Raw genomic sequence first — 14316 nt, forward strand, 5'->3', positions numbered from 1 at the left:
GCGAGATCATGGAACGGGCAGTCCTTCCCCGGGAGGAAGAGGAGCTCCGTCTTGCTGAGGTTCAGCTTGAGGTGGTGATCCGTCATCCACACTGATATGTCTGCCAGACATGCAGAGATGCGATTCGCCACCTGGTCATCAGAAGGGGGAAAGGAGAAGATTAATTGTGTGTCGTCTGCATAGCAATGATAGGAGAGACCATGTGAGGTTATGACAGAGCCAAGTGACTTGGTGTATAGCGAGAATAAGAGAGGGCCTAGAACAGAGCCCTGGGGGACACCAGTGGTGAGAGCGCGTGGTGAGGAGACAGATTCTCGCCACGCCACCTGGTAGGAGCGACCTGTCAGGTAGGACGCAATCCAAGCGTGGGCCGCGCCGGAGATGCCCAACTCGGAGAGGGTGGAGAGGAGGATCTGATGGTTCACAGTATCGAAGGCAGCCGATAGGTCTAGAAGGATGAGAGCAGAGGAGAGAGAGTTAGCTTTAGCAGTGCGGAGCGCCTCCGTGATACAGAGAAGAGCAGTCTCAGTTGAATGACTAGTCTTGAAAGCTGACTGATTTGGATCAAGAAGGTCATTCTGAGAGAGATAGCGGTAGAGCTGGCCAAGGACGGCACGCTCAAGAGTTTTGGAGAGAAAAGAGAGAAGGGATACTGGTCTGTAGTTGTTGACATCGGAGGGATCGAGTGTAGGTTTTTTCAGAAGGGGTGCAACTCTCGCTCTCTTGAAGACGGGAGGGACGTAGCCAGCGGTCAGGGATGAGTTGATGAGCGAGGTGAGGTAAGGGAGAAGGTCTCCGGAAATGGTCTGGAGAAGAGAGGAGGGGATAGGGTCAAGCGGGCAGGTTGTTGGGCGGCCGGCCGTCACAAGACGCGAGATTTCATCTGGAGAGAGAGGGGAGAAAGAGGTCAGAGCATAGGGTAGGGCAGTGTGAGCAGAACCAGCGGTGTCGTTTGACTTAGCAAACGAGGATCGGATGTCATCGACCTTCTTTTCAAAATGGTTGACGAAGTCATCTGCAGAGAGGGAGGAGGGAGGGGGGGAGGATTCAGGAGGGAGGAGAAGGTGGCAAAGAGCTTCCTAGGGTTAGAGGCAGATGCTTGGAACTTAGAATGGTAGAAAGTGGCTTTAGCAGCAGAGACAGAGGAGGAAAATGTAGAGAGGAGGGAGTGAAAGGATGCCAGGTCCGCAGGGAGGCGAGTTTTCCTCCATTTCCGCTCGGCTGCCCGGAGCCCTGTTCTGTGAGCTCGCAATGAGTCGTCGAGCCACGGAGCGGGAGGGGAGGACCGAGCCGGCCTGGAGGATAGGGGACATAGGGAGTCAAAGGATGCAGTAAGGGAGGAGAGGAGGGTTGAGGAGGCAGAATCAGGAGATAGGTTGGAGAAAGTTTGAGCAGAGGGAAGAGAAGATAGGATGGAAGAGGAGAGAGTAGCGGGGGAGAGAGAGCGAAGGTTGGGACGGCGCGATACCATCCGAGTAGGGGCAGTGTGGGAAGTGTTGGATGAGAGCGAGAGGGAAAAGGATACAAGGTAGTGGTCGGAGACTTGGAGGAGTTGCAATGAGGTTAGTGGAAGAACAGCATCTAGTAAAGATGAGGTCAAGCGTATTGCCTGCCTTGTGAGTAGGGGGAAGGTGAGAGGGTGAGGTCAAAAGAGGAGAGGAGTGGAAAGAAGGAGGCAGAGAGGAATGAGTCAAAGGTAGACGTGGGGAGGTTAAAGTCGCCCAGAACTGTGAGAGGTGAGCCGTCCTCAGGAAAGGAGCTTATCAAGGCATCAAGCTCATTGATGAACTCTCCAAGGGAACCTGGAGGGCGATAAATGATAAGGATGTTAAGCTTGAAAGGGCTGGTAACTGTGACAGCATGGAATTCAAAGGAGGCAATAGACAGATGGGTAAGGGGAGAAAGAGAGAAAGACCACTTGGGAGAGATGAGGATCCCGGTGCCACCACCCCGCTGACCAGAAGCTCTCGGGGTGTGCGAGAACACGTGGGCGGACGAGGAGAGAGCAGTAGGAGTAGCAGTGTTATCTGTGGTGATCCATGTTTCCGTCAGTGCCAAGAAGTCAAGGGACTGGAGGGAGGCATAGGCTGAGATGAACTCTGCCTTGTTGGCCGCAGATTGGCAGTTCCAGAGGCTACCGGAGACCTGGAACTCCACGTGGGTCGTACGCGCTGGGACCACCAGGTTAGGGTGGTCGCGCCACGCGGTGTGGAGCGTTTGTATGGTCTGTGCAGAGAGGAGAGAACAGGGATAGACAGACACATAGTTGACAGGCTACAGAAAAGGCTACGCTAATGCAAGGAAATTGAATGACAAGCGGACTACACGTCTCGAATGTTCAGAAAGTTAGGCTTACGTAGCAAGAATCTTATTGACTAAAATGATTAAAATGATACAGTACTGCTAAAGTAGGCTAGCTGGCAGTAGCTGCGTTGTTGACACTACACTAATCAAGTCGTTCCGTTGAGTGCAATAATTTCTACAGTGCTGCTATTCGGGGCTAGCTGGCTAGCTAGCAGTGTTGTTTACGTTACGTTGAGTTAAAAGAACGACAATAGCTGGCTAGCGAACCTCAGTGAATTAAGATAATCACTCCAAGGCTACACACACTAAACTACACAATTATCTTGGAAACAAAGACAGCTATGTAGCTAGCTAACACTGAACTAATCAAGTCGTACAGTTGAGTGAATAGCACTACAGTGATGCTAATCTGTGTGCGTTAGCTAGCGTTGCTAGCTCCTGGGCGAATAGCAGTGAAGGCTACGTTAGGGCGACGAAATACGAAATACGATAATTATGCAATTATCTCTGATACAAGGACGGCTATGTAGCTAGCTAAGAAGAATGGCTAAGATTATGTAGCTAGCTAACAGTAAACTAATCAAGTCGTACAGTTGAGTGAATAGCACTACAGTGATGCTAATCTGTGTGCGTTAGCTAGCGTTAGCTAGCTCCTGGGCGAATAGCAGTGAAGGCTACGTTAGGGCGACGAAATACGATAATTATGCAATTATCTCTGATACAAGGACGGCTATGTAGCTAGCTAAGAAGAATTGCTAAGATTAGACAAATCAACCGTTGTACTATAATGAAATGTAATGAAAAAGTTATACAACCTGCAGAGCGAAGTGCGAATGCGACCGCTCGCTCCAACCGGAACCGGAAAGTTGAAGTGTACCTATGATGAAAATTACAGGCCTCTCTCATCTTTTTAAGTGGGAGAACTTGCACAATTGGTGGCTGACTAAATACTTTTTTCCCCACTGTATAAGCCTGTACAGTGCATTCTGAAAGTATTCAGACCCATTGACTTTTTACACATTTTGTTACGTTACAGCCTTATTCTAAATGAAAAAGCAAAATAATTAAAAATACATTTTTTTGGGGGCAAATGTATAACAAATGAAAAACTGAAATATCACATATACATAAGTATTCAGACCCTTTACTCAGTACTTTGTTGAAGCACATTTGGCAGTGACTACCGTCTCAAGTCGTCTTGGGTATGATGCTACAAGCTTGGCACACCTGTACCCTCGGGAGTTTCTCCCATTCTTTTCTGCAGATCCTCTCAAGCTCTGTCAGGTTGGATGGGGAGCGTCACTGCACATCTATTTTCAAGTCTCTCCAGAGACATCTAACTAAGTGGATGGGTCACTATTGCCTAGACATGTACATATGTTAATAATATACAATAGATGGCTGTCATCAACCCCAGACACACCTGGCTAAATTGATGGTTCATGTAATCATTATCTTATAAGGTGGAGTTTTTTATTTAGACATGTCACTAGCTAGCTAAACAATGAACCATAATTCCAACCTTTACAGTGCATTCAGAAAGTATTCATTACCCTTTGACTTTTTTCACAGAAGAGCTCCAGCAGGTGTAACAAAACATTCCACGACCATTTTCTCAAAACCGGGTTTATCAACTTTCAAAGCAGAATTACTTTTCCATTGTTTCTCAACTTGTGTGTATGATATACAATTTTCTAGCTCCAAGTCTACTTTTATCTAATGTAAAAAAAAACACAATTTCACATTTTGCTACATAAGACCGAATGAATTCCGGTGTTCTGATTGTAACACTTGGGTTGATGGTCACTAGACTAGAGGCTGTATGTTATGGATTAAACTCGTAACTGCTGATGTGGTTGACGGCAGACTGGAGGTACAAGGACAGCAGATACACTGATTATTATTGTAGGAAACACTGTGATTCTGTAGCAGCTGACAAAGTCACTGCCTTTTGACATCCCACAAGCCTCGGGCTGGTATTTACAGATGTTGCATCCTGATTAGGATACAAGGGTGTTTCCAGCGAAGGCCAGTTAGACATGTTCTCTGCTTCTGTGCTGGAGGTCTTTCTCTGTTTAGTAAAACAAATAGATTTTTGATTGATTATCTGCGACTGCTCTTTTCTTTTCTTCACTTGGAACTTTCTATTACATCACCCCTCCCTCCTTTCAGGCGAGCCTGGATCTCAATGAGAGAGGAAGGAAATCCTGTTTGTATCCCCAGGCTGTGGCACTTACACGCAGAGGGACGATGAGGCGAAGCTGGGTTCGAGGGCTGGCTTCTTTGCTGGCCTTGGGCACTGGAATACTCTACATCACATCCATTAAGCGGGAGGTTCATTCTCATGGGGAAAGACTGCAGAGGGCCCATCAGAATGACTCGGTCAGGGGTCAGGACATGCTCAAGAGGCTGGAGAAGATGGAGGCTCACATTAAGAAGCTGGGTTGGTATCAATTTCCTTCATCTAAAAGTGCTGTGAAAAAGTATTGCCCCCCTTTCAGATATTCTCTATTTTGCGTTTTTTGATACTGAATATTATCAGATCTTCAACCAGAACCTAATATTAGATAAAGGGAACCTGAGTTTACAAATAATACAAAAAAATGGACACTTGTTTTATTTACTTAATTAAGTTAAGTTGCATAACTTAAAGTTCTGAAACCAAGAAATAAAATTATAATATACGTCTTCCGTCTCCTGTAATTTGAAAAAAAAAAAAAATTTGAATTGAATAACATAAATAAAATGCTCAACTATTACTCTTCACTCTTAGTCTCTATCCAACAATGACACCAAGATTCTCAACACACATACTACAGGCTGCCACTGTTAAACACTTTAATTGAGAACCAATTTGAGTCTAGCATGAGCCGACATCTAGAGTTGATCCCCCAAAAAGTTATTTCACAGGTCACATGGATGATTGTGAAAGGGAAAATGTATCTTTGAAAGTAAAGATTAATTTTTTTTTTTATAAAAATGTGTTTTGTGGCAGAAATGCCTCCTGGAATGTGAACTTTCATGTGCATTAATAACAGACTTGTATTCCATCCGTAAGACATTTAAATTACGAGACTAGTTGGTTTAACCATGGAAAAAGACAGAAACTTTCCTGCTAGCCATTATTGGCTGAGATAATGAATGGGCTGGACATTCCGGGAGGTGAATTTGGATTGGTCTGCCATGTAGCATGCTTCTGTCTATAACATAAACTGCTCAGTATGTGTTGATAGTCCTTTCTACCGCGCTGTTTTTGAAAGATGCAACGTTAGCCATAGAGAACTACAAAAGTTTTGCTGCTTTTCTTAACAACATTGATGCTCTGAATTTAGCAGGCGCTATCGACAGATCACTTGGAAAAAGTGATGGGCTATTTTCTGCACATGCCACAGTTAATATGAAATTAAATGACTTGCCACAATGCTGGACAAATAAAATGTAGCTACAATCAAACTGGAGTTAAATGGTTCCAGTCTGCCGTGAAGCGTTCATCCATGTATATGAGTAAAAGTCATGCTACATTTTCAGATATTCTAATTTTCAAATTTTGTCAAAGTTGTTTTCATTGCAAGTTAAAGCATACAGCTAGCTAGCGAATTTTAGCTTGCTGGATCGCTAGCTAACATTACGTGTGTGATCTGTGTTGAAATATTATTCAAATCAGAAATCCATTTGCATTGCTAGTTATAGCCTAATATTAGCTATCTAACATTGAACCTAGTTATTAGCTTTAGCTACCTACAGGTTCATACTACAGGTACAACAAAGTTTGTATAGGTAGTAACATGAGTTGGGATTATCCGGTTCATTGTTTAGCTAGCTTCTTTGGGGTAGGGGGCAGTATTGGGTAGCTTGGATGAAAAAGGTGCCCAAATTAAACTGCCTGCTACGCAGCCGTAAAAGCTAGAATATGCATATAATTAGTACATTTGGATAGAAAACACTCTGAAGTTTCTAAAACTGTTTGAATGATGTCTATGAGTATAACAGAACTCATATGGCAGGCAAAAACCTGAGAGAAAATGCAACCAGGAAGTGGGAATTCTGAGGTTTGTTGTTTTTCAACTCAGCCCCCATTGAAGATACAGGGTGAAATAAGTTGTTTCACTTCCCAAGGCTTTCACGAGATGTCAACAGTATTTAGAACCTGTTTTAAGGATTCTAATCTAAAGGAGTGGCTCATAAGGGCTCTTTGAGTGAGTGGTCTGGCAGAGTGCCACAGCCTCGGTCTGGCACGCTCATTTATTTTATGTTTTATTTATTTAACCTTTATTTAACCAGGTAGGCAAGTTGAGAACAAGTTCTCATTTACAATTGCGACCTGGCCAAGATAAAGCAAAGCAGTTCGACAGATACAATGACACAGAGTTACACATGGAGTAAAACAAACATACAGTCAATAATACAGTATAAACAAGTCTATATACAATGTGAGCAAATGAGGTGAGAAGGGAGGTACAGGCAAAAAAGGCCATGGTGGCAAAGTAAATACAATATAGCAAGTAAAACACTGGAATGGTAGTTTTGCAATGGAAGAATGTGCAAAGTAGAAATAAAAATAATAGGGTGCAAAGGAGCAAAATAAATAAATTAATTAAATACAGTTAGGAAAGAGGTAGTTGATTGGGCTAAATTATAGGTGGGCTATGTACAGGTGCAGTAATCTGTGAGCTGCTCTGACAGTTGGTGCTTAAAGCTAGTGAGGGAGATAAGTGTTTCAAGTTTCAGAGATTTTTGTAGTTCGTTCCAGTCATTGGCAGCAGAGAACTGGAAGGAGAGGCGGCCAAAGAAAGAATTGGTTTTGGGGGTGACTAGAGAGATATACCTGCTGGAGCGTGTGCTACAGGTGGGAGATGCTATGGTGACCAGCGAGCTGAGATAAGGGGGGATAAGGGGGGACTTTACCTAGCAGGGTCTTGTAGATGACATGAACCAGTGGGTTTGGCGACGAGTATGAAGCGAGGGCCAGCCAACGAGAGCGTACAGGTCGCAATGGTGGGTAGTATATGGGGCTTTGGTGACAAAACGGATTGCACTGTGATAGACTGCATCCAATTTGTTGAGTAGGGTATTGGAGGCTATTTTGTAAATGACATCGCCAAAGTCGAGGATTGGTAGGATGGTCAGTTTTACAAGGGTATGTTTGGCAGCATGAGTGAAGGATGCTTTGTTGCGAAATAGGAAGCCAATTCTATAATTCTCAATTCTCATGTGAAAGGTAGCTACGTTCCACTTCATTTGTACAGACAAAGGATTTGTCCGGTTGGAACATTAATTAAGTTTTATGTTAAAAACATCCTAAAGATTGATTCCATACTTAGTTTGACATGTAGGGTTAGAGTTTTTGAACATTTCGTCCGATGTTCCGCGCGACCTGAATGTGCTTTTGGATTTGTTTACCAAACGCCCTAACAAAAGAAGATATTTGGACATAACTGATGGACACTATCGAACAAATTAAACATTTATGGTGGAACTGGGATTCCTGGGAGTGCATTCTGATGAAGATAATCAAAGGTAAGTGAATATTTAAAATGCTATTTCTGAGTAATGTTGACAACCCAATATGGCGGCGGGTATCTTTTTGGCTGCTTTGTTGTCTAAAGGCTGAACTCAGATTATTGCATGGTTTGCTTTCTCCGTAAAGTTTTTTTGAAATCTGACACAGCAGTTGCAAACCAGTGGTCCTTCTGTAGCTCAGTTGGTAGAGCATGGCGCTTGTAACGCCAGGGTAGTGGGTTCGATTCCCGGGACCACCCATACGTAGAATGTATGCACACATGACTGTAAGTCGCTTTGGATAAAAGCGTCCGCTAAATGGCATATATTATTATTATTATATTAGTTAAGCATTAGGGGGCGCTATTACATTTTTTTTTGGATGAAAAACGTTCCCGTTTTAAACAAGATATTTTGTCACGAAAAGATGCTCAACTATGCATATAATTGACAGCTTTGGATAGAAAACACTCTGACGTTTCCAAAACTGCAAAGATATTGTCTGTGAATGCAACAGAACTGATGTTACAGGCGAAACCCAGATAAAAATCCAACCAGAAAGTGACGCATTTTTTAAAACCGCTGTGAATGAGCTATGAATGAGCTTACGTTTTCCACGTATTCCCCAAGGTGTCTACAGCATTGTGACGTCTTTTTACGCATTTCCATTGAAGAATAGCCGTAAGGGGCCATATATAGCAAGTGGTCACATGGTGTCTCCCGCAGAAAATCTTGCGTAAAATACTGAGGTAGCCATTTTTCCAATCGCTTCTTATGAGAAACCAATTGCCTCGGCGGATATATTATCAAATATATATGTTAAAAACACCTTGAGGATGGATCCTAAACAATGTTTGCCGTGTTTCTGACGATATGGAGCAAATTTTGAAAAACGTTCAGCGTTGTAGAGGTAGCATTTTCCGGTCGATTTCTCAGCCAAGCATGATGAACAAACGGGAGCTATTTCGCCTACAAAAATAATCTTTTTGGAAAAAAGGAACATTTGCTATCTAACTGGGAGTCTCCTGAGTGAAAGCATGAGAAGTTCTTCAAAGGTAAATGAGTTAATTTGGTTGCTTTTCTTATTTTCGTGAAAATGTTGCCTGCTGCCAGCAGAGCCTAGCATAGCATTATGCCATGATAAACTTACACAAATGCTTGTCTAGCGTTGGCTGTAACACATATTTTGAAAATCTGAGATGACAGTGTTGTTAACAAAAGGCTAAGCTTGTGTTTGAATATATTTAATTCATTTCATTTGCGATTTTCATGAATAGGAACATTTTCTAGGGGTATTTATGTCCGCTGCGTTATGCTAATTCGTTTGAGGCTATGATTACGATCCCGGATCCAGGATTGCTCGTCGCAAGAGGTTAAGGAGAACTTTATCTAAAGTTCCATGTATAAGAGTCATATCTTTATCAATGTTAATTATGAGTATTTCTGTAAATTGATGTGGCTCTCTGCAATATCACCGCATGTTTCACAACTACAGTTGTGATGGATCGGTCGGGCTCGGTGTCGACTATAAAGGGTCCAGGCAAATTGGCAAAAGAGGTATTGTAGCCCAAGAGTTAGCTGGTATACATTCGTCGGCTAGCCGGGAGATGGGCCTCGAGGCTAGCTCAAGGCTATCTGGTTCTTGATTTAGGACAGAGGTGTTAGCCAGCAGTAGCCACTTGGTTGTAGCTAGCTAGCTAGCTACGATGATCCGGTGTAATGGTTCAGAGCTTGCGGCAGGAATCCAGTGACGTGGTAGAGAAAAGCAATCCGATATGGTTCGATATGCTCTGGGTTGATATCGCGCTGTGCAGACTTGCAGGTATTGAACAAGCTAAAGCTGGCTGGTGTCCGAGCTAAAGGTGAAGACCACTACCAATGGCTAACAATGACTACTAGATCGTGGCTAGTTAGGTGGCTAGCTGCTGATGGAGATTCCAGTTAAAAAGTATAAAAATAGCAGATCAGTACCACATTGGGGGAGGCAGGTTGCAGGAAAGTATATTTAGTTCTTAGATGGAATGTGAGATTAAAATATATATGAAAAAAAAACTAGAAAGACTTTATACATGGGACAAGACAAACACACGTTCGACTGCTACGCCATCTAGGATTTAACAAGATGTCTAAACATTTTTACATGTCTAAACAAAAGACACCACTTCACCATATGATTGCATGACCCATCAAGATATCCAGGTGATTACGGCCATCTATTGTATTTCATGAACATGTGTACTGTACATGTCTAGACAATAGTGACCCATCCACTTAGCTAGATGTTGCTGGTGGGTGGCTATAGCATTTCCTTCACATGACCCATCAATTTAGTGTGTAAGAATAATCTAAAAATTATCAAAATGTATAACATATTTTTATCTGGACACTTTTTTTTGTGTTTACCAGAGACTTGACCTGCACCATGAACAACAACAACAAGGACTAGATGAAGTGTATTTTTATTGAGTTTTTCACTATTGTAGGCTACTACTTTTAGTTTTGAAATCTTTGGTTGTTTACTAAACTACTTACTCCGTTTAGCATGTCTTCACATTAGAATCCTTAAAGAGACGGGTGAGGCTAAGGCTTAAGAGGGTGTGAACATTTTTTATTTTAATTTTACCAGGCAAGTCAGTTAAGAACAAATTCTTATTTTCAATGACAGCCTAGGAACAGTGGGTTAACTGCCTGTTCAGGAGCAGAACGACAGATTTGTACCTTGTCAGCTCGGGGATTCGGTTACAAGTCCAACGCTCTAACGCTCTAACCACTAGGCTACCCAAAGAAGGGTTGTCTAGTAGATGTACAAGGGCCATTTTCTTGAAAGTTGATCAACTTTCAATGCAGAATTACTTTTGCATTGTTCCTCAACTGCAGTGTATGAAATACCATTTTCTAGCTCTGAGTCTCTACTTTTTTCTCATGTAAAAAACACACTGAAATATTTTACAACATAAAACTGAATTGAGGCTGTCGGTCACATTTGGTCTCAATTAAATAAAGGCATTAAATAAACAAATAAAGGATTAGATAAAAACCAATCAAATATGGCCAAAAATCATTTTAGAATGTTCTTTAATCCTGCATACTGTTGTTTGATGTACAAAATGTGTTACATTTAGATCTAACAACTTCTGTGTGCCAAACAGCTACTTCAAGGTAATCCTCCAAGGCAGAACAAACCTTATTAATCACCTTTTTAAAAATCAAATGAAAACAGTAGTTATGTAAATGAGGTCATAATCTGTGTGTATCAAAACGAGTGACTCTAATTGATTCTGGCAGCCTTAAACTATCTGAAATACACAGAAACAACCAATTAATGACAGTTTGATGAGCAGCTGTTTTGTGTCCACAGTGAAGTCAGTCAACAATGGGATCAGTCTGAAAGAGGGGCAGGCTGTGAAGGCTACCGAGGTCAAGAAGGAGAGGAAGGTGGTGAAGAAGTTGTACCCCAACTCAGCTCTGTTTACAACCTGGGGTGATGAGCTCTCAGAGGAGGAGCAGAAAGAGGCAGAAGGGTTGTTTCAGATGTATGGATACAACGCCTTCCTAAGTGACAGACTACCCCTGAACAGGGAAATCCCTGATACTCGCGATCCTAAGTAAATCCTTTTCCTCATCTCTTTGCCACCTCTGCCCAAAAATGATGGATAACTCAAGACTTCTGAATTCTAACCAGTCTGTTCCATAGCGCTCATCCGAGGTCAATTCCTTCTCCAGCCCTTTTAATGCAATTTGATGAATGACACTGAAATGTACTAACTTTAAGAGTGAAACAGCAGCTTTGGTGAAGTGACTGAATGATATGAGGTGGACCAAATGTTTTTGTTGTGTCTGTCAGGTGTGCTAATCACCAGTACCCCCATGACCTGCCCACCATCAGCGTGGTGTTGATCTACTTGGACGAGGCCCTGTCAATCATCAAGAGAGCTGTCCGCAGTATCATAGACAAGACCCCCCAACACCTCCTCAAAAACATCATACTGGTGGATGACCACAGCTCCAATGGTTCGCCTAATTTGTCTATGCCCTCTGCTCTTTGTCTATGCTCTCTAGAAACATTTGAAAGTATATTTGAACTCAACTGTGGCTTTCAACTTTTGTTGTGTACCAATGATTTGCAAGTGTCTGCTTTCCCAGAGGACCTAAAGGAGAAGTTGGATGCCTACATCAGATTCATCGATGAAGAGCGTCCGGGCCTGTTGAAGAGAGTGAGACACCTGGAGCAGCTCGGTCTCACACAGGCCCGCCTCTCAGGGTGGAGGGAAGCTGAAGGAGACGTGGTGGCCATCTTGGATGCCCACATAGAAGTCCACGTGGAATGGTAGTCTGAATGGTTTATATTATAAAGACACTAAGTGATATTTTTTTGTCTCCTTTAACGCAATGTTTTCACTCTGTGTTTCTGTGAACAGGGCGGAGCCTCTGTTAGCGCGGATAAAGGAGGACCGCAAGTTGGTGTTGACACCGGTGTTTGACAAAGTCCATTTCGATGACTTGACAGTCACGCGTTATTGGCCGAGTGCAGACGCCTTTGACTGGGCCCTGTGGTGTATGTACGAGTCCTTCAGACCTGAGTGGTATGCCTTAAAAGACGAGACACAGCCAGGAAAGTGAGTTGTTTGTGATTTCATCAACGAAGGAATGTCCTGTTTCACAAGTCTGTTTGAATAGCCGAAATGGAAACCACAGCTTTGGGAGGAAAATCTTACCTAATATTTACACCTGTATTGTTATTTTGCGTTATCTATTCATTAAAATGAATGTCACATCTCCCATTTTAGAAATGACCATGATTTGTTGTGTATGTTTGTCAGGAGCCCCTCCATTATGGGCATACTAGTGGTTGATCGCCTGTTCTTTGGGGAAATTGGTGCTCTGGATGGTGGTATGAAGATCTATGGAGGTGAAAATGTTGAACTGGGCATCCGGGTAAGCCCCTCTGCTACAGTTTATGAATGAATGTTAGAAATCAAAGCAGACTTGTGTTTGCAGAATTGCTTTCTGTTCTTGAGTCGTTCAGTTTGAACAAACAAATCTACGTCCAACATCCAGACACTTCAGTCCATATCTATAAACTCGTACTTGTCTCTTGGTGTTTGGTGTGTCTAGGTGTGGCTGTGTGGTGGAAGTGTCGAGGTCATACCTTGTTCTAAAATAGCCCACATCGAGAGGGCCCATAAACCCTATCTCCCAGACCTGAGCATTACAATGAAGAGGAATGCTCTGAGAGTGGCTGAGGTCTGGATGGATGAATACAAACATAATGTCAACATCGCCTGGAACCTCCCACTGAAGGTACTGTACACAACAAACCATTCAAAAAATAGTTTTTTTTCAGCTGCTCCTATGGAATAACAATCATCGCTGTTATGCATGCTTTGTGTTTGAAAATAAGTAGACTAGACAGTCAATATTATAAGAATGGTCTATTACTCAATGCCATAATAAAGCTCATAGGATCTATGTAAAATTATGGTGGTAAGCCAACATCAAGGATTGCTCACACAGCCTGTGATTCTGAATTAGGAATCTTCCTCTTTCTCACCACAGGATCATGGCATAGACATTGGGGATGTTTCAGAGAGGAAGAAGTTGAGAAAGAGTCTGAACTGCAAACCCTTCCAGTGGTATCTGGACAATGTGTATCCAATGTTAGACCCCCTGGGTGACTTGCTTGGTTATGGAGCTGTGAGTGATGCTAAAATGTTACTGTTGTTTTGGAATTATTTCCTCACCAAGTGTGTTTGGTGCATATAATTACTTCTTCAATTGGATGCAGGGTCATAATTCCAACTCATTATCAGGATAGGAATTTGCACTTTTATTATTGTTTAATCTGTGTCCATAAAATCAACAGCTGGTCAATGACCTGAAGACGGATCTCTGTATAGATCAAGGCCCAGTTCCGGGGAACACACCTATTTTATATGGATGTCATTATTTTGGTCCACAGGTTTGTATAATTAGTGCTTGGTATTTTAGAATGTAGCCAATTGTATAATATGGTCCATCCCATAGCAGAGCCGGGATTCAACCCATACCACAATGCAAAGTACTGTCAATACCAAAGATACAGAAAAGCCTAAATATCTATCCTCTCTGTCCAGAACTGTTATTATCGAGCCAGCGGGGAGATCTACATTGGAGGCATCAAGTCTCACAAGTACAACAGTAATCGCTGTCTGATGGACATTGGCACTCAAACCCCAGGACTGTATGATTGCAAGGAGGCCAAGCAGAAGGGATTCCACATGCTCTGGGAATTTCAACAGGTAAGCACTCCAACATGAAATATAGGGAAATTGATGCTTATAAACTGTTGGAAACATGGGAGATGCCTTTGACTTTAGTGTGATGTTGTACAGTGGAATGTTTCCTGTGTTTTACAGGGAAAATCCATCCAGAACAGACAGACAAAGAGATGTCTGGAGATTGCCCCAGGGGAGGACACTTTCTACCATCTCATCATTCAGGAGTGCAGTGGGCAGCACTGGTTAATACAGAATG

The 14316-nt window shown here is 42.7% G+C and overlaps 1 protein-coding gene across 5 annotated transcripts in view; it reads left to right on the plus strand.

Moving 5' to 3' along the window:
• Positions 1-4322: 4322 nt before the first annotated feature.
• Positions 4323-14316, plus strand: part of LOC127914629 (probable polypeptide N-acetylgalactosaminyltransferase 8) — a 27700-nt gene continuing 17706 nt past the window's right edge. Inside the window, exons 1-7 of one of the 5 annotated variants that reach the window (XM_052492352.1) lie at positions 4323-4747; positions 11162-11408; positions 11648-11814; positions 11947-12130; positions 12222-12419; positions 12624-12738; positions 12919-13104. In XM_052492352.1, coding sequence (XP_052348312.1) covers positions 4555-4747; positions 11162-11408; positions 11648-11814; positions 11947-12130; positions 12222-12419; positions 12624-12738; positions 12919-13104 — 1290 coding nt within the window. In that variant the 5' untranslated portion in view covers positions 4323-4554. The remainder of the gene's footprint in view (positions 4748-11161; positions 11409-11647; positions 11815-11946; positions 12131-12221; positions 12420-12623; positions 12739-12918; positions 13105-14316) is intronic. The other 4 variants (XM_052492351.1, XM_052492348.1, XM_052492349.1 and 1 more) reach the window with 4 other exon arrangements.

This window comes from Oncorhynchus keta, chromosome 33 (assembly GCF_023373465.1).
Source record: "Oncorhynchus keta strain PuntledgeMale-10-30-2019 chromosome 33, Oket_V2, whole genome shotgun sequence".
NCBI classification, from domain to species: Eukaryota; Metazoa; Chordata; class Actinopteri; order Salmoniformes; family Salmonidae; genus Oncorhynchus; species Oncorhynchus keta.